This window comes from Oncorhynchus masou, chromosome 18 (assembly GCF_036934945.1).
Source record: "Oncorhynchus masou masou isolate Uvic2021 chromosome 18, UVic_Omas_1.1, whole genome shotgun sequence".
NCBI lineage: Eukaryota > Metazoa > Chordata > Actinopteri > Salmoniformes > Salmonidae > Oncorhynchus > Oncorhynchus masou.
The window spans coordinates 15,035,386-15,061,440 of NC_088229.1; the positions used below are offsets into that span (position 1 = coordinate 15,035,386).

The 26,055-nt window shown below is 41.7% G+C and overlaps 2 protein-coding genes across 3 annotated transcripts in view; one reads left to right on the forward strand and one right to left on the reverse strand.

Annotated features, from left to right (window-relative positions):
* LOC135504035 (RNA-binding motif, single-stranded-interacting protein 2-like) overlaps positions 1 to 4,730 on the forward strand; it is a 39,559-nt gene extending 34,829 nt beyond the window's left edge. For both annotated transcript variants that reach the window (XM_064922286.1, XM_064922287.1), the window contains one exon: positions 90 to 4,730. In XM_064922286.1, the coding sequence (XP_064778358.1) occupies positions 90 to 146 (57 nt within the window). In that variant the 3' untranslated portion in view covers positions 147 to 4,730. The remainder of the gene's footprint in view (positions 1 to 89) is intronic.
* Positions 4,731 to 4,784: 54 nt separating this feature from the next.
* On the reverse strand, positions 4,785 to 24,930 carry LOC135504034 (sentrin-specific protease 1-like). Its single transcript, XM_064922285.1, has 17 exons — positions 24,296 to 24,930; positions 23,807 to 23,862; positions 23,446 to 23,669; positions 23,094 to 23,178; positions 22,782 to 22,977; positions 22,394 to 22,544; positions 22,025 to 22,143; positions 16,534 to 16,814; positions 16,238 to 16,301; positions 16,102 to 16,140; positions 15,831 to 15,915; positions 15,462 to 15,605; positions 14,830 to 14,961; positions 7,440 to 7,643; positions 7,037 to 7,201; positions 6,832 to 6,927; positions 4,785 to 6,294 (listed from the first exon to the last, which is right to left on the reverse strand). The coding sequence occupies exons 1-17, from the start codon at positions 24,436 to 24,438 to the stop codon at positions 6,232 to 6,234; spliced, it is 2,247 nt and encodes a 748-aa protein (XP_064778357.1). The 5' UTR covers positions 24,439 to 24,930; the 3' UTR covers positions 4,785 to 6,231.
* Positions 24,931 to 26,055: the final 1,125 nt, after the last annotated feature.

Below are 26,055 nucleotides of genomic sequence, written 5' to 3' on the forward strand. Positions count from 1 at the left end.
TCCTACAGTCACTTCACTGACGGTTCACTGATCAATTGAGCCTCCTCACCTCTTCAATATATTAACAGGAACTTGCCGTCCTACAACAGGTTGCCCTGGAGACCCCCACAGAACACGCAGACTACTCCTACCAGCACAGCAAGTGAAGAGGAGACACTGGTGGGTTTACTAGAGTCTGTCTCCTGGGCAACCTGCCGCCCATACAGCTCAGCTCATAGTGACTCTGGGCAGTGCACACCAGACAGATGGAGGAATACGGACCAGACTGTCACACTAAAGACAAAAGGATATTTTCAAATCAGAGTTGGGACACGTGGAACATCTATTTTGATAACAGAACATGACTCTTTTGTCGAAGAAAGAGAAAAACACACCACACACATTATTTTCTGTGCACGTATTAACAAATTATTTTTCACACTATTCTGGGGAGAATGAAAAGCAGCAATATAAGTTACACCACCATGTGTCATTTTAGAGTCGTCCTTTAGTTTTAGTTGGACATTTTTTATATGCAGATTTTTTTTGGTCATGTTATTTTTAAGCTTTTCATCAGTTTGTTTTTGTTGCACAGATTCAACAAGTAAATGATCAATGATTTGTTTCTTAATTTCACAATGCCATTGTTGTTTTTGTTCACTTCACGCTGCTTGTTTTAATTGTGTAATTGTTTGAAGAGAGAAGGCTGAACAAACTGCTCAAGTTACTTAGATGTGTGTCATCTGGTGGTATCACCTGTTTTCTCTCTAAAGGGACAAGAATTGCAGGAGAATGAAACATTATTGGAAGTGGTCTTACTGTTTTTAGCACTTGGGTCCCTAGTTCAAATTGTCACAATTTAAATAGATATTTAGATAGAACGCTTAAGACAATCAAATATATTGAAATTATTATTTCCAGATTCTGGCTAATTATAATAAAATTATACAGGGAAAATGAAAAATATGCGCACAATAAAATTTGACAGAGTAATTTAGTTGTTATATTTTGTGAATGTATTGCTCCAATGCTACCCAACAACATAAGTCTTTCAATTTGGTTTTAGTGGGTTAAGCTGCTACCATTTAAACAGACCCAACGTTGTTCTTAGGAGTTCATATCACTGAGTGTTGAGCTAGTAGTTGAAGAAGTAAATTAGAGATCCAAAAAGTATGGCCAGTACTGAGATACGTTGCCGTGCCTTTTTGATTCCAGCTTTCTCTCCGTCTGTTGATTCCTCTGTTTTTGTTTGTTTGTTTTGATTATGAGTGAAAATTTTGTTTATTTAAAGAAAGTTTTCTTGATTTAAAAAAAAAAAAAATCCATTTAGTATTTTTAAGATTGATCAATGTTATTTTTGGTAGTGTGCATTGAGTAGGTACTTGTTTCTTTGGACAGTAGATTCAAGTAAAAAATACATATTTGTTGTCTTTTTTTGAAATAGTGTCTACCATTACTGTCATTTGTGTTTTGGGGTGTGACTACAAGGAATACAGCTACGGCCGGAATTGTCGTAGCAGCTTAGAACATTTTAGCGAACCCTAACCCTTTTCCTAACCTTAACCTGCCACGATAATGATCCTAACTTGCTTCGTAAATTCTCCTAACCTGATAAGAAGAAGGCACTTCCAGTCATAGTAGTACTCCTGCTAGTGAGAACTGTGTGTTTGTTTTTCTCCATCTCTGGTTTTATTTTCAATCACGTGGAAAAGGCTTTAAATGTTTGAGATTTCCAATCCATCTGTGTCAACAGGTTTTGGCAATTTCACACTGGTGTGCGTACTGCTCATCAGTCCAAGATAATGTGTTATACCTCTTACAAATAATTTCTGAAATGTGTCCCAAATTGTAATCATTCAGTCAGTGGTTAGGGAATGCAGTGTCTAAAAAGTTATATTACCTCCTAGAGCAATGTAGAACCTTGCACAATGTTAATAATGTGCAAGGTTCTGAGATGTTTTATGAGATCACAACTTCCATGGTTCTCAAGGCGGCTCTCACAGTCACAGCAGGTACTGTGTCCATATCCTCACTCTTCTGTCCTATGTTCAGAAACTAGGCCACCATCCAAGGTCAAACCTCTAATCCGACTGTTATTTCTCAAAATGGCCAGTGATCTATGCAATTAATTTATTGTCTACAATAATGCAATACTTATATTTCAGGTGAAAACAAATGGACTGTTTGTCAATAGTGACTTTTGAAATGCAAATGTGTCATTCTGCTATCAGTGGCTTTCATTTGAGTTGAACTTAATCCAAAACCTTGAGTTGTACGACTATCAGCCTCATTGTCATCTAATGACAGTGAGATGGCTGCGTGAAAGGGAATGCTTCATGAGATTGGAGCAAATCCCTCAGACATCTTGCAGAAGGCCTCACACCATCTAACAATGGGATACAGACGACCTTGTCCAGCCAGATAGGGTCCTTATTGTTGTTGGTTAACCAAATATTGGTAGATTTGTTTTGTTTGTTACCAAAGACGACTTCCGGTAGGCATTTGAACATTTCTTCTAAGTGATCAATGCTGTAGAATAAATCTGTAATTTGTTTTATCTTGTTCCTTTCCATTGATTTGTTGACACCAGTAATAATCTCTATGAATCATTAATTCATTTGTGGTAGGAAGTAAGAATCACAGAAATGCCTTAGATTTCATCAAGAGGGGATTTAAAGAGTGCTACACACTACATTACTATCTGGAAACATGCATCCATTGTCTGCAGATGTTTGATAAACAGGAATACTTTTCTTAGATTGAGGAAACCACAATTCAATGTTTGATACACTATCCGTCATATTTATTTTGAGGCCGTCATCATTCCAGATTGTTGTTTAACTCAAATAAAATGTTCAGCCTTAGTTTGAAATGTCAAAATGCTCTTGCCCTTTTCCATAGTTCAGATATTCATTCAGGAGTGTCAGTGTCACTCCATGAAGGGCCTAGTAGCGTCTGCTGCTTTTCCTTTCAATTAAGACCGACAGTGCATTCGCAAAGTATTCAGACCGCTTCACTTTTCAACATTGTTACATTACAGCCTTATTCTAAAATGGATTCATTAACATGTTTTCCTTATCTACACACAATACCCCATAATGACAAAGTGAATACAGATTTTTAGAAGAAAAATGTATTTACATAAGTATTCAAACCAAGCCATGAGGTCAAAGGAATTGTCTGTAGAGCTCCAAGACAGGATTGTGTTGAGGCACAGGCCTGGGGAAGGGTACCCAAACATTTCTGCAGCATTGAAGGTCCCAAAGAACACAGTGGCCTCCATAATTCTTAAAATGGAAGAAATTTGAAAACTGGCCAAACTGAACAATTGAGGGAGAAGGGCCTTGGTCAGGGAGGTGACCAAGAACACAATTGTGTCTCCGACAGAGCTCCAGAGTTCCTCTTTGGAGATGAGAGAACCTTCCAGAAGGACAACCATGTCTGCAACACTCCATCAAATCAGGCCTTTATGGTAGAATGGCCAGACGGAAGCCACTCCTCATTAAAAGGCACATGACAGCCCGCTTGGAGTTTGCCAAAAGGCATCTAAAGGACTCTGACCATTAGAAACAAGATTCTCTGGTCTGATGAAACCAAGATTGAACTCTTTGGCCTGAATGCCAAGCTTCACATCTGGAGGAACCCTGGCACCATCCCTACGGTGAAGCATGGTGGTGGAAGCATCATGCTTTGGGGATGTTTTTCAGCAACAGGGACTGGGAGACTAGTTGAGGGAAAGATGAACGTAGCAAAGTACATCCTAGTGGTTAGAGCGTTGATCTAGTAACCGGAAGGTTGCAAGTCCAAATCCCCGAACTGACATGGTACAAATCTGTCATTCTGCCCCTGAACAGGTAGTTAACCCACTGTTCCTAGGCCGTCATTGAAAATAATTTGTTCTTAACTGACTTGCCTAGTTAAATAAAGGTAAAATAAAAATAGAGATCCTTGACGAAAACCTGCTCCTGAGCGCTCAGAATCTCAGACTGGAGCGAATGTTCACCTTCCTACAGGACAATGACCCTAGACCACGCAGGAGTGGCTTTAGGACAAGTCTCTGAATGTCCTTGAGTGGCCCAGCAAGAGCCCGGACTTGAACACGATTGAACATCTGGAGAGAGCTGAAAAGAGCTGTGCAGCGACGCTCCCCATCCACCCTGACAGAGCTTGAGAGGATCTGCAGAGAAGAATATTTGGTGAGTTTCTCCCACAGGTATGCCAAGCTTGTAGCGTCAAACCCAAGAAGACTTGAGGCTGTAATTGCTGTGAAAGGTGCTTTAAAGTACTGAGTAAAGGGTCTGAAGACTTTTGTAAACCTGTCATTATGGGGTATTGTGTAGATAAACAAGGAAAAAATAGATTTCAGAATAAGGCTGAAACATAAAATGTGGAAAAAGGGAAGTGGTCTGAAAACCTTACAAATGACAACCAGGTGAGGAGTTACTTACTAATCAGTGACCTAAATTCATCAATCAAGTTGGAAGAGCGAAAAAACCCACAGATTCTCTGCCCTCCGTGGAATGAGTGACACGTGATTTACATGAAGAGTCCACTTGAAACATCTTGCTGCAATTTAGGATTTGAAGGTTTGCAGAGAAGTTGGTTCTAGTGATTGTACTTTTATTCACTTATGTGCCACACTAGCAGGTCTTAATTGTCCTGTTCTAGACAAACACAGCTTTAAGAGGTTTTTTTGATTTGATGTTTTTGAATTTGGTGCTTTTTTGAAATAAATTGTTTTTGTTCATGTGCCTTTTATTACTTTGTATGTTCATGTACAGTACACCTTTCCAAACAGAGGCATATACACAATACTTGATTTATTTCCAAAAAATATTGATCGAGGTACAAACTGTATATTAAATACATTATCCAAGAAACTGTACGTACAATGTTGAAAATATCCTGACGAAAGCCCAAAACTGTTTTTTTTTGCTTTGCTTATTTAAACAAAATAGACTAAACTTCAAGTTACAATTTAGTCTTGGAACTGAACAAGGAAGCATCACTGCAGCTTATCTGTTTTGGGGTCCAATTACCAATGAAGATATTAGTGTCACCTCAAGTATGGGGCTCCCGAGTGGCACAAGGCACTACATCTCAGTGCTAGAGTCGTCACTCGACACCCTGGTTCGAATCCAGGCGGTATCACATCCGGCCGTGATTGGGAGTCTCATAGGGCAGCGCACAATTTGGCCCAGCATCGTCCATCATTGTAAATAAGAAATTATTCTTAACTAACTTATCTAGTTAAATAAAAGGTAAAATAAAAGTACAATACAACAGCAACCTCTTTACAAATTACTCTGAGGTAATGGTACACGTACCATAATCAGTTGCATATTTTCAATTTAGCTAAAAACAATCAAATGTGGGTGTCCAGATATAAATCAAAGAAAGTCACTGCATCTGTGTTCTCCGGTATGGGTGTCAACCGTGAACCCGGTATGGGTGTCAACCGTGAACCCGGTATGGGTGTCAACCGTGAACCAGGTATGGGTGTCAACCGTGAACCAGGTATGGGTGTCAACCCGGTATGGGTGTCAACCGTAAACCCGGTATGGGTGTCAACCATGAACCAGGTATGGGTGTCAACCATGAACCCGGTATGGGTGTCAACCATGAACCCGGTATGGGTGTCAACCATGAACCAGGTATGGGTGTCAACCATGAACCAGGTATGGGTGTCAACCGTGAACCCGGTATGGGTGTCAACCATACACTATAGAAAAATAAGGTGTCAGCGTCAGAACACCAAACTTTCTTTGAGCTGTACTTAAGTAGTTTACAAAAATATCAGTGACAAAATACTGGTTGGTCCAACTTCACTAGAAAGAATTTCTGATGAGTATGATTTGTTATTGAAAACCACACCAAATCAAACTTTGCTGGGTGATAAAAAATGACCCCAGACTTCCCAACTTGTGACAGTGGACCACAACATAAAACACTGAGATGAGGTAGTGCTTTTCCATTCCATTCCTCCTTTCAAGCTCAAGACCAAATAAGCAAATCCTTAGAGATGGCAGAGTCAAATCCTCCACTGGATTGGACTTGTGGGGGGGGGGGCCTCAGAGCTCCACCAGATTAAGGTCATAGGTCCCTGTTCTGAGTCTCTTTCCCACCCAGGAGCAGACCAGCTGAATCCTCCTCCAGCTTAACAGCCACAGCGTCTTAGGCACCATCATCATTGCAGACACCTCCCCTTGAGCAAACTGTAGCTATCAGTTCAAAAATCTCTCCACGATTTCATCACAACAGTTTCTGATTCAATATCTCCCAGACCATGCGTCTCCTGAAGTAGGGCATGTGTTTCTGTCAATTAAAGGGAAGGGAAATATTGAGTTAGTTACTCATAGTCAAGTCATTGGATTGTAGGACATTTTTGTACTGGCAGGACTGCCCACGCTTACCGTAACACTTCCATTAAACCCAGAGTCCCCAGCACGACGCGGTCTCATAGTGACCGGCCATCGCTTCACATTTGAGCAAATAAACGGCAGTCTCTTACAAGTGCCGGGTGTAAAATGATAAGTGCCCGCTTTAGGCCAGTCTGCTCCGGTAGAATTTCACAGAATCTCTACCTCAGGCTAAATTATTGATCCCTGCTTGTCAAAACGCAAGTCTGTCCATGTAACCAGTGAAACAGATGCAGTGCTTCCATTAGCAACCAGTGTTCTGAATATCAAACAGGGCTATTGGTGATAGAACATTACATGAGTGACAAAACTGAATCATAACAGGGTGATCCGGGCTTTGCACACAGACTGTATTAAACACTGGCCTCCAATAGAAGCAGACACAGGGGCAGCTTGGCTCCTGGGATATTTATTGAAGTTTTACAGTACTTACTTGAGTGAATGTGATTGGCTTGTCTTTGGTGACGTACTCTGCATATTTACATGTGAACATTCCACAGTCATTTCCGTTCATCTGCTGAGGAATCTCCTAATGGGAGAAATATTTTGGAGATATGTTAAAAGATGGCAACATCCGTCAGTGATGTGTTAAGGAATGTTGAGTTGACCGAGATCCCTGCTAGATATATAACACTCACATGGCGTTTCTTGCTCTGCACAGTCCATTCTGCGGTATCCAGGTCTTTGCCCTTCTTGTCCTTGCTTTCCTGCTGCAGATATTGCAGCAGTATCCTGCAGGCTTCGTCATTGTTCCCTCCCATTGAATCAAAGTATGTGATACTCTTCTTACGGAGATCCACTACCTGCGAAGAGAAGGATGTTAAAATACACATCACACTTCAGATAATCACACGAACACTATAGGGCCGAACTGAACCACACTGTCCTGGCTCTGATATTTTGTTTTGACACCGTCCTTTCCAGAAAGGTTCCAGGCCAGCCCAGTACAGCTCGGCTCTTTAGATGGAATCAGGCATTGCTGACTGGAGGAGAGTTGCAGTATAATAGTTAGTTATAACAGGGCTGCTGTTCAGTACTCACAGAGAGGCACCAGTGCACCCCCAGGTGGACAGGCACCAGTATGACGTCCATTGAGAAGATGTCCATCTTTTTGGTCCAGCGGCGTACGGCAGAGTAGCCTGCGCTGCGTAGCTTGGGGAAAAAGAAGGTGTTGAAGGTGTGGACCGTCGGCAGGCTGGGATCCTTACTGCGCTCCACCAGCAGGTTCATGTAGAAGTTGATCACCTGCAGAGTAAAAAGGAGAGGCAACGGATGAAGAAAATACAACATTGGTACACCACTGCGTACACATCCTGTCCAGTACACTACTGCAGTGGTTCTCAACTGGTTTTTCGTCAAGACCTAAATTGAACCAGGTTCTCTGTCACGACCCAACTCACATTTCAAAAAAGAATCACCAAAATACAATCTGGAAAACAATTTAATGCTATTGATAGTAAATGTATAAATGATATGGTTAGTTTTTCATTGTCAATAATACAATTTTGCCCATATTCTTGATGAAGTATGTTAAACTCACTGGCTTGAGACCACAAAACAACCACACAGAATGCTGCTAATCTCTCTATATTGAAAATATTAAATAAATCAGGAGGTTCAAATATTTTAAAATGTAAGTTCATTATCATTTCTACACACTTTCTACCTGGTTTAAGTCGTTTTCATTAAAACAATATATATATATATTTTTTTACGCAGACACTTGCAACCCATTGGTTGAGATTCTCTACACACCTGTCCAGCACACTATAGACTAGAGGTTGACCGATTTAAATCAGGGCCAATTTCAACATTTCATAACTCGGTAATCAGCATTCTTGGAGGCCGATTACATTGCACTCCACGAGGAGACTGCGTGGCAGGCTGACTACCTGTTATGCGAGTGCAGCAAGGAGCCACGGTAAGGTGCTAGCTAGCATTAAACTTATCTTATAAAAAACAATCTTCACATAATCATTAGTTATCCTAGTAATATCAACAACCATGTGTAGTTAACTAGCTTGTCCTGCGTTGCATATAATCAATGCGGTGCTCGTTAATTTATCATCGAATCACAGACTACTTCGCCAAAGGGGTGATAATTTAACAAAAGCGCATTCGCAATGTACCTAACCATAAACATCAATGCCTTTCTTAAATTCAATACACAAGTATTTTTTTTAAAACCTGCATATTAAGTTAATTTATTTGATCAGGCAATATTAACTAGGGAAATTGTGTCACTTACATTTACATTTAAGTCATTTGGCAGACGCTCTTATCCAGAGCGACTTACAAATTGGTGAATTCACCTTATAGAATTTAACAGCTCTTTTCTGGATTTTGATAATTAGTGGGTATCGGCCTAATTCTGCTCTGCATGCATTATTTGGTGTTCTACGTTGTACACGGAGGATATTTTTGCAGAATTCTGCGTGCAAAGTCTCAATTTGGTGGTTGTCCCATTTTGTAAAGTCTTGGTTGGTGAGCAGACCCCAGACCTCACAACCATAAAGGGCAATGGGCTCTATGACTGATTCAAGTATTTTTAGCCAAATCCTAATTGGTATGTTGAAATTTATGTTCCTTTTGATGGCATAGAATGCCCTTCTTGCCTTTTCTCTCAGATCATTCACAGCTTTGTGGAAGTTACCTGTGGCGCTGATGTTTAGGCCAAGGTATGTATCGTTTTTTGTGTGCTCTAGGGCAACAGTGTCTAGATGGAATTTGTATTTGTGCTCACCATTATTTTGGCCTTACTGAGATTTACTGTCAGGGCCCAGGTCTGACAGAATCTGTGCATAAGATCTAGGTAGTTACATCTATCAACAGAAGCGCCAAGAGGCAGGGACCCGCCTGAGCGCCTGCAATAGGCTGAGCAAGTTTAAACCACGCCCAGTCTCTACTGTGATAGGCCAACAGACGGGTTGGAACTGTCTATCACAGTATAAAGCATACTGTTTACATACATCTTGTCAGTTCTCTGTTTTGCCCTGCGAGGTGGGACAGAGAGCCCGTATATACCAAAATTGCATGTACCACTTATTGCTTAGCTAATAAAAAATACATAGTATAAAATCGGTGACTCATTATCATATTTGTCCTGATAGCAGATTCGAATTTTCGCAACTAACCATTTTGGACAGATTACTGAGCCTAAACCTAAATTAGTAGACCTGCACTCCACTGGGAGAGCATGATACTTGGACAAAGACAAACAAACGGTTGGTATAACTGGCTAGCTAAAGGTTTCTTCATTCATCTGTAACTTGGACACACTTCAAGCCACTCAAAAGCAGCTAAAGTTAGTAGCTAACGTTACTACTTAGCTTATAAAGAGCATATATAGCTAGTTATCTCTGCTAATAATGGGACTAGCTAGCTAAAGAAATCCCCACAGTAAACGCCCATGCCAAAAAGTTGGCGTCCCTCGGTGAACAAAAAACATGATAAACTAGCTAGCTATATTGCCAAAAGACCAAATGTAACACAGAACATTTGCTCGATATCTTTCAAGTGAAGTTTATTAGGTAGGTTGCCAGCTAGTTAGTAACGTATACTAACCACTGTCAATTGAATTAATTCAAGCAATATTCACTTTCAATAAGTACATTTCTCGAGAAATGTATGAATAAAATGTCAGATTAACATTTTAGCTAACTACCTAAACGGCTAAAGTTGGGCGTAGGTGATGTCTTGTTAAACAGGGTAACGTTATAATAACAACGTTAAACACCAAAGTACACAAACCCTACTGGAGCTTCCTTCTCTTGCACGACGACGTCAAAGATTTGTGTCACTCCTTGTGCCGCGTTCAAGTGCACTTCTCTTGCGTTTATTGCACACAGAGTCAGGGTATATGCAACAGTTTGGTCCGCCTGGCTTGTTGCAAACTAATTTGCCAAAATTTTACATAATTATGACATAACATTGAATGTTGTGCAATGTAACAGGAATATTTAGACTGTCACCCGTTAGTCAAATACGGAACCGTTCCGTATTTTATATGAAAGAATAAACGTCTTGTTTTCGAGATGATAGTTACCGGATTTTACCATACTAATGACCAAAGGCTCGTATTTCTGTGTTTATTAAATAATAATTAAGTCTATGATTTGACATTTGATAGAGCAGTCTGACTGAGCAGTGGTAGGCAGCAGCAGGCTCGTAAGCATCCACCCAAACTTTAGCAATGCTTGATTCACTGCACTGTTTATGACTTCAAGCCTATCAACTCCCTAGATTAGGCTGGCAATACTAAAGTGCCTATTAGAACATCCAACAGTCAAAGGTATAAGAAATACAAATGTTAGAGAGAAATAGTAGACGCGTCATAATTCCTATAACTACAACTTCTTAACTGGGAATATTGAACAACAAGCTTTCATATGTTCTGACTTAGATACTTAAACGTTAGCTTTTTTACAATGGCACATACTGCACCTTTGCTTTCTTCTCCAACACTGTGTTTTTGCATTATTTAAACCAAATTGAGCATGTTTCATTATTTATTTGGGACTAAATAGATTTTGTATATGTATGTATATTAACTTATATTAAAATGGACATTGTTCATTCAGTATTGTTGTAATTGTCATTATTACACATACAGTGGGGCAAAAAAGTATTTAGTCAGCCACCAGTTGTGCAAGTTCTCCCACTTATAAAGATGAGGCCTGTAGTTATCATAGGTACACTTCAACTATGACAAACAAAATGAGAAAAAAAAATCCAGAAAATCAAATGGTAGGATTTTTAATGAATTTATTTGCAAATTATGGTGAAAAATAAGTATTTGGTCAATAACAAAAGTTTCTCAATACTTTGTTATATACCCTTTGTTGGCAATGAGAGGTCAAATGTTTTCTGTAAGTCTTCACAAGGTTTTCACACACTGTTGCTGGTATTTTGGCCCATTCCTCCATGCAGATCTCCTCTAGAGCAGTGGTGTTTTGGGGCTGTTGCTGGGCAACACAGACTTTCAACTCCCTCCAAAGATTTTCTATGGGGTTGAGATCTGGAGACTGGCTAGGCCACTCCAGGACCTTGAAATGCTTCTTACAAAGCCACTTATTCCTTGCCCGAGCGGTGTGTTTGGGATCATTGTCATCTTCAATGCCCTTGATGATGGAAGGAGGTTTTCACTCAAAATCTCACGATACATGGCCCCATTAATTCTTTCCTTTACACGGATCAGTCGTCCTGGTCCCTTTGCAGAAAAACAACCCCAAAGCATGATGTTTCCACCCCCATGCTTCACAGTAGGTATGGTGTTCTTTGGATGAAACTCAGCATTCTTTGTGCTCCAAACACGACGAGTTGAGTTTTTACCAAAAAGTTCTATTTTGGTTTCATCTGACCATATGACATTCTCCCAATCTTCTTCTGGATCATCCAAATGCTCTCTAGCAAACTTCAGACGGGCCTGGACATGTACTGGCTTAAGCAGGGGGACACGCCTAGCACTGCAGGATTTGAGTCCCTGGCGGTGTTGTGTGTTACTGATGGTAGGCGTTGTTACTTTGGTCCCAGCTCTCTGCAGGTCATTCACTAGTGTAATCATGATGAAAATTACAGGCCTCTCATCTTTTTAAGTGGGAGAACTTGCACAATTGGTGGCTGACTAACTACTTTTTTGCCCCACTGTACATACAGTTGAAGTTGGAAGTTTATATACACTTAGGTGTCATTAAAACTTGTTTTTCAACCACTCCACAAATTTCTTGTTAAACAAACTATAGTTTTGGCAAGTCGGACAGGACATCTACTTTGTGCATGACAAGTAATTTTTTCAACAATTGTTTACAGATTATTTCACTTCAAAAAATCACTAATCACAATTTCAGTGGGTCAGAAGTTTACATACACTAAGTTAACTGTGCCGTTAAACAGCTTGGAAAATTCCAGAAAACAATGTCATGGCTTTAGTATCTTCTAATAGGCGACTTGACATAATTTGAGTCAATTGGAGGTGTCCCTGTGGATGTATTTCAAGGCCTACCTTCAAACTCAGTGCCTCTGTTTGACATCATTGGAAAATCAAAAGAAATCAGCCAAGACCTCAGAAAACATTTTGTAGACCTCCACAAGTCTGGTTCATCCCTGGGAGCAGTTTACAAACGCCTGAAAGTACATTCATCTGTACAATCAGTAGTGCGCAAGTGTAAACACCATGGGACCACGCAGCTGTCATAACACTCAGGAAGGAGACGCATTCTGTCTCCTAGAGATGAACGTACTTTGGTGCGAAAAGTGCAAATCAATCCCAGAGCAATAGCAAAGGACCTTGTGAAGATGCTGGAGGAAACAGGTACAAAAGTATCTATATCCACAGTAAAACAAGTCCTATATCGACATAACCTGAAAGGCCGCTCAGCAAGGAAGAAGCCACTGCTCCAAACCCACCATATAAAAGTCAGACTACGGTTTACAACTGCACATGGAGACAAAGATTGTACTTTTTGGGGAAATGTCGTCTGGTCTGAGGAAACAAAAATAGAACTGTTTGGCCATAATGACCATCGTTATGTTTGGAGGAAAAATGGGGAGGCTTTCAAAACTGAAGAACACCATCCCAACCGTGGCAGCAGAATTTTGTGGGGGTGCTTTGCTGCAGGAGGGACTGGTGCACTTCACAAAATAGATGGCATCATGAGGTAGGAAAGCCCTGACCTCAATCCCATAGAAAATTTGTGGGCAGAACTGAAAAAGCGTGGGCGAGCAAGGAGGCCTACAAACCTGTCTCAGTTACACCAGCTCTGTCAGGAGGAATGGGACAAAATTCACCCAAATTATTGTGGGAAGCTTGTGGAAGGCTACCCGACACGTTTGACCCAAGTTAAACAATTGAAAAGATAATGCTACCAAATAATAATTGAGGGTATGTAAACTTCTGACCCAGTGGGAATGTGATGAAATAAATAAAAACTGAAATAAATCTATTATTCTGATATTTCACTTTCTTAAAATCAAGTGGTGATCCAAAATGGCCTAAGACAGGGAATTTTTACTAGGATTAACCTTTGTGTTAGGGGGCAGTATTTTCATTTTTGAAAAAAAAGAAGCTTTGGATAGAAAACACTAACGTTTCCAAAACTGTAAAGATATTGTCTGTGAGTATAACAGAACTAATGTTGCAGGCGAAAGCCTGAGAAAAATCCAATCCGGAAGTGCCCCAGGTTTTGAAAGCACTGCGTTCCAATGACTCCCTATATGGCTGTGAATGTACCATCAACGAGCTTACGCTTTCGACGTATTCCCCAAGGTGTCTACAGCATTGTAACATAGTTTTGTGCATTTCTGTTGAAGAATAGCCGTATGGGGCACATTGCGTAAGTGATCACATGGTGGCTCCGAGAGAGATTCTCACGTAACGTGCAGAGGTAGCCATTACTTCAATCGGTCCTAGAGAAAAAGGAATTGTCCCGACGGATATATTATCGAATAGATATCCAGAAAAACACCTTGAGGATGGATTCTAAACAACGTTTGCCATGTTTCTGTCGATATTATGGAGCTAATTTGGAATATTTTTCGGCGTTGTGGTGACCGCAATTTCCGGGCGATTTCTCAGCCAAACGTGAAGAACAAACGTAGCTATTTCGCCAACAAAAATAATCTTTTGGGAAAAAATTAACTTTGGCTGTCGACCTGGGAGTCTCGTGAGTGAAAACATCCGAAGTTCATCAAAGGTAAACGATTTCATTTGATTGCTTTTCTGATTTCCGTGACAAGTTTGCCTGCTGCTAGCAAGGCATAATGCTAAACTTACACAAATGCTTGTCTAGCGTTGGCTGCAAAGCATATTTTGAAAATCTGAGATGACAGGGTGATTAACAAAAGGCTAAACTGTGTTCCAATATATTTCACTTGTGATTTTCATGAATAGGAAGATTTTCTAGGAAGATTTATGTCCGTTGCGTTATGCAAATTAGTGTCAGATGATAACGGTCCCGTTCACGGGCTGGGCGTCACTACAGGTTAAATGTCAGGAATTGTGAAAAACTGAGTTTAAATGTATTTGGCTAAGGTGTATGTAAACTTCTGACTTCCAACTGTATGCATACATGCACACAAAAATAAATAAAATAATTGGTAGATTAATCAGCATTGGCTTTTTTTGGTCCTCCAATAATCAGTATCGGAGTTGAAAAATCAGAATCGGCCGACCTCTACTATAGACACGCGTCCAGTACACTATAGACACGCGTCCAGTACACTATAGACACGCGTCCAGTACACTATAGACACGCGTCCAGTACACTATAGACACGCGTCCAGTACACTATAGACACGCGTCCAGTACACTATAGACACGCGTCCAGTACACTCAATTGTCACTCACACACTAAAATAAGAACAACTGACATTAGGGACAGAAAAATGAGCAGGCAGCAGCATGACAAACAGAAGCAGTGTGATGAGCTCTCACCTCATCGTTGAGCCAGTTGAGGTGGCTGAGGGTCTGGAGGTCTTTGCGTGTGATGGTGAGTCTGAAGCCTTCACTCAGCACCTCGTCCTGGCTGCCTACCGTCAGCGCCCGGCCCACCTCCCCCTCCATATCCTGGATGGCGCGGCCAAAGAAACAAGACGGCTGAGCTAAAGGCTAAATGGCATATATCACTCCTCACCTCCTGATAGCAGATATGTGGTGAGCGTTCTGGCACAGAAATGGTCACTGTGGTGGATGAGGTGAGTTTTCCCCTGCTATGTAAAGAGCTTTGAGTACCCGTATCCAGGCTGTATCACATCCTGCTGTGATGGAGAGTCCCATAGGGCGGCGCACAATTGGCCCAGTGTCGTCCGGGTTTTGCCGTCATTGTAAATAAGAATTTGTTCTTAACTGACTTGCCTACTTAAATTAAATAAAAACCTCAGTTGGTAGAAAAGTGCTATATAAATCCAATCTATTATTATTATTATTATTATGTACATTCCTGATGCGCACAGCGATCAAGTCCATTTGAAACTACATTTAAAACACCTCAATGTACTTAACAATAATGCATTTTATTGGCAATGCTCTTTCGCACAATAGACAAAACTAAAAGACAGTGACTGTACCTCAGTGAGCTCAGGGAACTCTGGTTTCTCCTCTGTGGGTTTGGGTTCCTCTATGAAGGGAGCCAGAGGAACCTCCTTCTCCAGAGGGACTCTAACATGCAGCTCCACGGCCCTGTGGCCCAGCTGGCTGTCATCTGAGATACGCTGGACCCACAGACCACAGCAGAAGAGGGTTAGGTTCAGAGCATTCACCACAGAGGTGAATGTTTATTTCAGTGGTAAAAGAGCATCTCATTTCATATTCTTATGCAATGATGAATAAAGCCTAGAGGGAGAAGTTATTTCTGTGGACCACGGCTGAGGTATGTGTAGGACTATGTATTGAAATGACGAGCGACATCAGACCAATGAGAAGGACAGAGAAAGTACCTGTCGCAGCAGCTGAGCAGTTAGGGCCTCCTGCCCCTCTATCTGCCTCCGTCTCTCCCGGGCACGGAAGTCGTACATGCTAGACCTGGGAAACACAGACACTCAAATTGACTTGAGGAAAGGACTTCTGTAATGGGTTAGAAGAGGGTTTCATTTTTATTTCTACGTAGCATCTAGTATGCACTGGTGCATGGCGATATACAGCTAACTATGAATCTACCAAGAAACAAAAACGGTACCAATCATGAGTGTAAGGAATCAGGGAACGTACAATTCTTTGATCCAGAGCTCAGCTTGGAAGCATGGTACACTGCAGAGACAGAGATATAGAGTAACCAGGCTAGACGGGGACAACAAAGCACATAACAACACACCCACAATAGAAACAAACTATTCAAAATGCTTACCTTGAACTGTCTGGCCTTTTGCCCTTCTGCTCTTTCACAATGATTACGGAGTCCCCATCATGAGCTGTACAGAACAAGACAAGAGGTGACCACAACTACATGATGGTGAGGAGAGACAAACAGGTAGGCTTTAATTGAAACATGATGCAAAACACTAAATTGGTTCTACAGCATCCAACCATCAATTCAATAAACGTTATTCATTCCCACGAGCAATTGAAAGGGATGAACTAAGTTAATATGAATTTAATTGAATCCCCTTGGAGGAAGTGAAAAATAATTGTCTCATGCATTACCTGATGATTGTGAGTCCTGAGAAAAGGTGTCCAGTTTGGTAACTGGGGAAGGGGCAGACTGTACTGGCTCTTGTCCCCTGGGGCTGAGGTCTGAGTCAGAGGCCCATGGCTGGTTCCCTGCCCCACTGGAGTAGCCCTCCCCTGGGCTGGGGACGTTGCTGTACCCCTGGCTGGACTCTGGACGGGGGCTTGGGGGTCCACTGGGGCCCCGTGAGGCATCTCCTGACCCGGCAGGGGACGAACACTGGAGCAGACGTCTGCTGGTATTCAGGAAGCTGGTGCTGAGAGTGAGTGAGGGCGAGAGACAGACACAGGTCAGAAGTAAGAAAAAGGGGAGAAGAATACTAGAATGGAGCACCAGTACACAAAAATGTATGGACTAAATGTAGGATTATAAACCCCAAGGAGAAGTAGAAAATATGTGCACTTGCATCAACTTGCCAGTACATGTCATTGAGCATGACTAAAGAAACTCAAACAGGAAATAACCATGCTCAGGTCTATTCAATGCGGGTCTGACCAATCGGAATCCATGCTTCAAGATTTGTTTTGATCACGCAGACTGGGATATGTTCCGGGTAGCCTCGGATAATAACATTGATGTATACACAGAAACGGTGACTGAGGAAGTGTATAGGGGATGTTGATCCCACTGGGACTATTAAAAACGGCCCAAACCAGAAACAGTTGATAGATGGCAGCATTCACGCAAAACTGGAAGCTTGAACCACAGCATTTAACCATGGCAAGTTGACTGGGAATATGGTTGAATACAAACTTCAGTACAGAGACAAAGTGGAGTCGCAATTCAAAAGTTCAGTCACAAGACATGTGGCAGGGTCTACAGACAATCAGACTACAAAGGGAAAACTAGCAATGTCATGGACACCAATGTCTTGCTCCCAGACACGCTAAAAACCTTCCTCGCCCACTTTGAGCATAACACAACACCATCGACGCGGCCTGGAGAACAAGAGCCCCAGAGGACTGTGGGCGCTTGTTCTCCATAACCCTTGAAATGCTGCCGGTATTGCTAGCCGCGTCCTCAGAGCATGCGCAGACCAGCAGGATGGTGTGTTTATGGACATATTCAATCTCTCCCTATTAGAGGTTGACCGATTAATCGGAATGGCCGATTAATTAGGGCCGATTTTAAGTATACATAACAATCGGAAATCAGTATTTTTGGGCACCGATTTGCAAAATATTTTTTTTATACCTTTATTTAACTAGGCAAGTCAGTTAAAGAACACGTTCTTATTTTCAATGACGGCCTAAGAACAGTGGGTTAACTGCCTCGTTCAGGGGCAGAACGATAGATTTTCACCTTGTCAGCTCGGGGGATTCAATCTTGCAACGCAATAACGACACGCCTCTCTCTCGTTGCACTCCACAAGGAGACTGCCTGTTAAGCGAATGCAGTAAGCCAAGGTAAGTTGCTAGCTAGCATTAAACTTATCTTATAAAAAACAATCAATCATTATCACTAGTTAACTACACATGGTTGATTACTAAATATTATCTAGCGTGTCCTGCGATGCATATAATCTGACTGAGCATACAAGTATCTAAGTATCTGACTGTGCCGTGGTAAGCAGAAGCAGGCGCGTAAACATTCATTCAAACAGCACTTTAGTCTGTTTTGCCAGCAGCTCTTCGTTGTGCATCAAGCATTGCGCTGTTTATGACTTCAAGCCTATCAACTCCCAGGATGAGGCTGGTGTAACCGAAGTGAAATGGCTAGCTAGTTAGCGCGCGCTAATAATGTTTTAAATGTCACTCGCTGAGCCTTCTAGTAGTTGTTCCCCTTGCACTGCATGGGTAACGCTGCTTCGATGGTGGCTGTTGTCGATGTGTTCCTGGTTCGAGCCCAGGTAGGGGCGAGGAGAGGGACAGAAACTATACTGTTACACTGGCAATACTAAAGTACCTATAAGAACATCTAATAGTCAAAGGTTAATGAAATACAAATGGTATAGAGGGAAATAGTCTTATAATAACTACAACCTAAAACTTCTTACCTGGGAATATTGAAGACTCATGTTAAGAGGAACCACCAGCTTTCATATGTTCTCATGCTATGAGCAAGGAACTGAAAAGTTAGCTTTCTTACATGGCACATATTGCACTTTTACTTTCTTCTCCAACACTTTGTCTTTGCATTATTTAAACCAAATTGAACATGTTTCATTATTTATTTGAGGCTAAATTGATATTATTGATGTATTATATTAAGTTAAAATAAGTGTTCATTCAGTATTGTTGTAATTGTCATTATTACAAATACATTTATAAAAAATTTAAAAACGTCTGATTAAATCGGTATCAGCTTTTTTGGTCCTCCAATAACCGGTATCGGTGTTGAAAAATCATAATCGATCGACCTCTACTCCCTATACCAGTCTGCTGTCCTCACTTGCTTCAAGATGTCCACCATTGTTCCTGTACCCAAGAACGCCAAGGTAACTGAACTAAATGACTATCGCCCCATAGCACTCACTTCTGTCATCATGAAGAGATTTGAGAGGCAAGTTAAGGATCATATCACCTTCACCCTACCTTACACCCTAGACCCACTTAAATTTGCTTACCGCCCCAATATAGCCCCAAGACGATGCAATCGCCATTGCACTGCCTATCCCACCTGGACAAGAGGAATACCCATGTAAGAATGCTGTTCATTGACAGCTCAGCCTTCAACAACATAGTACCCTCCAAGCTCATCATCAAGCTCGGGGCCCTGGGTCTGAATCCCGCCCTGTGCAACTGGGTCCTGGACTTCTGGAAAGCCCCCCCCCCCCCCCCCAGGTGGTAAAGGTAGGAAACAACATCTCCACTTCGCTGATCCTCAACACTGGGGCCTGACAAGAGTGCATACTCAGCCCCCTCCTGTACTCCATGTTCACCCACGACTGCGTGGCCACACACACCCCAACTCATATCATCAAATTTGCAGACAAAACCATAGTAGGCCATAGCAGGGTGCGTTCTCAGCCCTCTCATATACTCCCTGTTCACCCATGACTGCGTGGCCATGCACACCTCCAACTCAATCATCAAGTTTGCAGACGACACTAGAGTGGTAGGCTTGATTACCAACAACGACGAGACGGCCTAAAGGGAGGTGGTGAGGGTCAGGAAAATAACCGCACACTCAACGTCAACAAAACAAAAGAGATGATCGTGGACTTCAGGAAACAGCAGGGGGAGCACCCCCCTATCCACATCAATGGGGACAGTAAAATAAGTTAAGTTCCTCGGCGTACACATCACGGACAAACTGAAATGCTCCTCCCACACAGGCAGCGTGGTGAGGGCGCAACAGGAGGCCGAAGAAAGTTGGCTTGTCACCAAAAACACACTCAAACTTTTACAGATGCACAATCGAGAGCATCCTGTTGGGCTGTATCACCGCCTGGTACGGCAACTGCTCTGCCGACAACCGTAAGGCTCTCCAGAGGGTAGTGAGGTCTGCACAACGCATCACCGGAGGAAAACTACCTGCACTCCAGGACACCTACACCACCCGATGTCACAGGAAGGCCATAAAGATCATCAAGGACAACAACCACCCGAGCCACTGCCTGTTCATCCCGCTATCATCCAGAAGGCGAGGTCAGTACAGGTGCATCAAAGCAGGGACCTCGAGACTGAAAAACAGCTTCTATCTCAAGGCCATCACTGTTAAACAGCCATCACTAACATTGAGTGGCTGCTGCCAACATACTGTTTTCAAATCTCTAGCCACTTTAATAATGAAAAATTGGATGTAATAAATGTATCAGTCACTTTAAACAAAGGTGAGGTCAGTACAGGTGTATCCTGCTGTCATCTAGCTGGTTTAGTATGGAGCTTGAGGAGTGTCACCCCTTCTCTATTGGCACTGTGATTTTGTCACCTGTCAATTTGGAGATGTCACGTTATAGTAACAATCTTATTATACATAGCAGTCCAAATCTGGAAGCTAATTAAAGTCAATTTTGATCTTAGACCAATAGCATTCATGCTTCCTGTTGCGAGGAATCCCTCCTTTGCCACCGCTAACCGTAATAACACCTTTGAGCGATGGGGAGAGCGAGGGATAAATACCATAGGGGATCTATATATAGAAGGGACCTTTGCCTCCTTTGCTGAAGGAAATGTATACTCTTCCCAGAAGTAACTTTTTCAGATAACTACAGATTAGAGACTAAATTAGAAAACACCTCCCGACATTTGGGAATGCTAAACCTTCCATGTTTGACGGATGCATAAAAATATGCCCCACCTCAGTCAAACTGATATCTGGTCAATGACACTCTTCAATCTGTTAGCACACCTACAGATGCCATTAAGGCAAAATGGGAGGTAGAACTAGGGACATTTCTGTGGCAGACTGGGAAGAGAGCTTGGAGTATATACACACCTGCTCCATTAACTCCAGACATCATCTCATACAATTCAAGGTATTACACAGATTACACTATTCCAAAACTAAACTGCATAGGATATTTCCTGATACATCCCCTATGTGTGATAAATGTCAGGCTGCGCAGGGTACACTACTCCACTGCTGTGCCTTATGCTCTAACTTGTATGGTTATTGGTGTGGAATTTTTAGGATCCTCTCTGAAGTTCTAGAGACTTCAATAGACCCAGACCGGCTTCTGATAACCTTGGTAGTGTCTGATTCCCAAAACGGATTAACCAAACCCCCAAAACAACTCATCACTAACATTTTTTTGACGAAATGAGACTGTATCTTGCTGTTTTGGAAAAGGAGGGAAGCTCCCTCTACCAAATTATGGCTCAGCGAATTGGCAAACACTGTACACTTAGAAAGAATTCGATATATTCTGAACAATACGTTATCAACATTTGATCAAATCTGGCAGCCTTTCCTCTCTTACGTGGACCAGTCGGCACTGTGAATTTGTACATTTTAACGCACTCTCAATTGTAATATTTTAATCTACCTTTGGGCAGCATGTGCTGGCCCTGCCACCCGAGCAGTTGGGTGGGGTGACACCTACCCTCTTTCCTTCTACATGTCCTTGTTCTGTATGTCTTGTTTTGTACCTAGAACTCCTGTTTCTGTCCGCTCTTCCATGTTTAAATAAGAATTGCATACTTGTCTTTTATACCTATACACCATTCTTGTGTGTTCAATAAAAAATATTAGAACGAAGTACAGGTGCATCAAAGCTGAGACTGAGAGAATGAAAAACAGCATCTATCTCAAGGCCTCAGATTGTTAAATAGCCATCACTAGTTGGCTACCTCCCAGTTACTCATCCCTGCACCTTAGACGCTTTTACTTTTAGATTTGTATATTGTTGTGAGTTGTTAGATATTACTGCACTGTTGGAGCTAGGAACACAAGCATTTCACTACACCCACAAGATCTGTTAAAAATGTGTATATGTGACCAATAAACATTAGATTTGAATTGTCTGTGTCGACTGGGGAAGTGAGAGGACTGTAGTATTGGCTTTGTGGTTGTTGTACTCACAAGTCTCTGTGTGAGTGCGGAAAGCCATGGGAGCTGCCGTTGTGACACGAGGAGGACTGTCCACCTGAGACCATGGCCAGTAGCTGTCTGTACACCTCCTTCTCCTCCTCACAGACAGACTGGAGACACCCAGAGAACCCAACACTATATTATAAATGGGGCTTTGATATGGAAAAGATGCAACATTACGCTCTTAACCAAACTTCCCTCTGGGGAAAGTTATTATATTGTACCTATTCAGGTTTATCTTGGCTGACAAGCAGAATAATAGTAATATAACAAAGTTCATCCAAAACAGCCCAATAGCAAAAGTTCAGCAAACGGTGCAGCGAGTGGGATCCATAAAAATACTGGTAGGTGGTATCTGACCTCTTGTGCAGTGCAGCGAGCCCTGGCTCTGAGGAGGCGGTAGGAGGAGCTGCCGTGTGAAGGACTCTGCACCACGCGGATAGGGAAGGTCTTCTCATACATGCTGGTGATGGAGCCGCTTCCTGTACCTAACCCTGCTGAGGTAAACCGTCTGCGGACAGACAGAATTAAATCATTGTGAATGGAGCACTATCACCGCACAGAAAATAAAGCACTTTTAAGCACATTTTCAAAGCAAACACTTTCACAACCTTGAAATGGTACGGTTCAAAATCAATCTAATTTGAGGTTTTCAAGCACCCGTACAATGCTTGATTAATTAATAGCAGAATTACTTTTTTCATCATTGAGAAATTAAGGCCTATATCTATTGGCAATATGAGAATACCTATTTGATGTAGGTGTTCTGAAGTGGGTCCTCCCCGGGTAGAGAGAGGGATATGGCTTAGAGGTGCTGCTGGAGGAAGGAGGCTGACTGACAGGGTGCCCATTTGTTTTGGGTGCTTCACGATGTGTAAGAGCCATGCAAACTTTCCGTCTGCAGACTGTCGATCCCACCATCGACTTCTCAATTCTATAGGACTCTGCAGTGAAGAAAGGAGGAAAAAGAGAGTGACCATTTCCATAGCGACATTACTGACATTTCCAGCCGGCAAAGACATTCTTAGAATAGAGTTTAGAAAATGTACAATAGTCTTGCCTGATTTAGAGCTTTTCCATTTCAAAGTTGTTGAGGGAGCAACAACAGTCCTATCCAGAGGAGTAGAATTCCTCACCTCAAGGACCTGAAAACACCACCATTAAAACACAGGATATTAATGTTCAATATGAATATAACAAAGTTCTGGACTGCAGTAAACTGGAGTAATGAATGCGTAGAAATCTACTACTAGGCCTATATTAAAAAAGTATCTTAAGAGAAGAAGTGCTAATCTAGGATCAGGTCCCCCCTCGTATTTATTATGATTTAAAAATCAAAGCCGATCCAAGATCAGCACACCCTACTCCGAGATGGTTTGCAAATTATGGGCCCCGAAACAGAGCTTCAATACCTCAGTTTCTTCCCAGACAGTTGAGGGAGGGGGTGCAAAGGTTGAGGGCTCCAGTTGGGGCTCTTCTGGAGGCTCTTCCCCTGGGTGTTCTTCTAGAGGACCAGGGGAAGCAGGCAGTATGTTCCTCAAGGTAGGGGTCACACTGTTCCGTACCCACAAAGCCACATCGGCACTATGGCTCTTCACCCCTTCAGCCGCAGTCTTTACTGTATCAACAAGATCCCCTGTAATAGACATACATGCAGTCTAAGTCAGGGAGCCATGGTTTGTTTATAGATCACAGTATACAGTGCCAAGAACATGTTAGACAACACAAGATATATGCTCATGACTGCATGGCCATGGCTGCAGCAAAGCTTACCCATCCGGAATTTCTTCACTGCTAGGGCTTGGTCAACAGCCTCTCCGTCCTCCAAACTTTGAGAAAAAGGGGAAAATATTCCAAATGAGAATAAGCCAGATACGCAGTCAGTGATAGCGGGTATTGTCATTTGAACTCTCATAGCTAGTTAACTACATTCACTTTAGACAGCGACCTGTTACAATCCACTCCATACATAGGGGTTGTTGAGTAAGCAAGTTTGATTGCTCAACAACCCACTCACACATGTCAGACAATGTGTGCCATACCTGCTAGCATCTCACCACAATTTCTAATGAACTAGACAGCACATTTACAACTCAGACATAACTAACAGACAACTAGTTATGTCATAAAACAAACTGACTGGTCATCCCTTGTCACCACCAACTGAAACTAAGTTAAATTATTTAACTAACTTTCAAAACAACAAATAAAGTAACAGATAACATTAGTCCGCCATTATAGCTAATATTAACCTTAACTTACCAGTCGATAGGTCTTTTTCTCCTGATCGGACGCCGTTGTTGTATTCCATGTGTATCAACGTTATCCTGTTGGTCGGGAGCTGGCAGTCCATAGCGGAGATTAGCGAAGCCCGTTCCAATCCATTCGTAAAATTTATTGAACATGTTTAGCTAGAGAAGTTTAAAACCTCCCGCCCGCGAAAAAAATGTATCCCTATGGTTGCTTCCAACCTGCCTGCCAGCGCAGCCAAAAGCACATAAAGCCACCCAACGTCATTCGGCCGGGGCAAGTAAATCGTAGCTAGTTGACCAACACTACTAATCAGGTTACTTTCCCCCTTCCTTCCCTTGAAATTAGTTCGTTTTTTTAGCTCGCACAGCTAACAAGCTTGAAAGCTGGTTAGCTATACTAGCTAGCTAACAAGCTTGTTGTATGTGGCTTTAGCTACTAGGATTTTAATCCGCACTTGACTGAGTTTAATCACGAGTACCACATTCTACAATGCAATTGATGTTTCTTAAATAACCAAGGGGCCAAAAATAACCCAATGTAATACTTCAAATACAAAAAAACGGTGTATAAACTCACTAAACGATAACCTCTCCCGCTTCTTCCTCATTCAAAACCACAACATGGCTGAGTTCGAAGTTGTACCATGAAACGTTTTCATTGGATGAGCATCTCGAGTAGATCAAAGTATTCTGAAACGTGATTGGCTGATTGAAGTGCTTTTTTTCTGGCGCTACTTTGATGTTCACAGATTTCGACACGCGTATTATATTCTACACGGATTTTTCTGTTGTATTCTATTTAGTCTGAGATACAAAAAAAATGGAAGATTGGCGAGTCCATTTTTTAAATGTTATTTTAGAGGTAAATGCAATAAACATTCACATTCCCGTTCTAATGAATAAATATGTATTATGTACAGCAAGAATTGTAAAAATAAATCATAATAATTCTAACACATTCATATGGAATAACACGCAATGCACTTAATCAAGAGGCGCATATTTACACCTGCATATTCATTACAATTTGTTCAGATAAGACTATTCCAAGGCCGCAAATTGCATACACATATGAACCATTCATGGTGTTATGTAAGCAAATACAGTACCTGTCAAAGTTTGGACACACCTACTAATTCCAGGGTTTTTCTTAATGTTTTACTATTTTCTATATTGTAGAATAATAGTGAAGACATCAAAGCTATGAAGTAACACATATGGAATCATGTAGTAACCAAAAAAGTGTTAAACAAATCCAAATATATGTTATATTTGAAATTATTCAATGTAGCCACCCTTCACCTTGATGACAGCTTTGCACACTCTTGGCATTCTCTCAACCAGGTTCATGAGGTAGTCACCTGAAATACATTTCAATTAACAGGTGTGCCTTGTAAAAAGTTAATTTGTGGAATTTCTTTCCTTCTTAATGCATTTGAGCCAATCAGTTGTGTTGTGACAAGGTAGGGGTGGTATACAGAAGATAGCCCTATTTGGTAAAAGTTAACTGCAACTCAGATTGCAGCCCAAATAAATGCTTCACAGAGTTCAACAGACACATCTCAACATCAACTGTTCAGAGGAGACTGCATGAATCAGGCCTTCATGGTCGAATTGCTGCAAAACCAACCATTCTGCAGCGATACACCATCCCATGGTGTGAGCAGCTAACCGATCGCTGCAGCTGTACATAGTCTATTGGTAAATAGCCCACCCATTTTCACCTACCTCATCCCCACACTGTTTTTATTTATTTACTTTTCTGCTCTT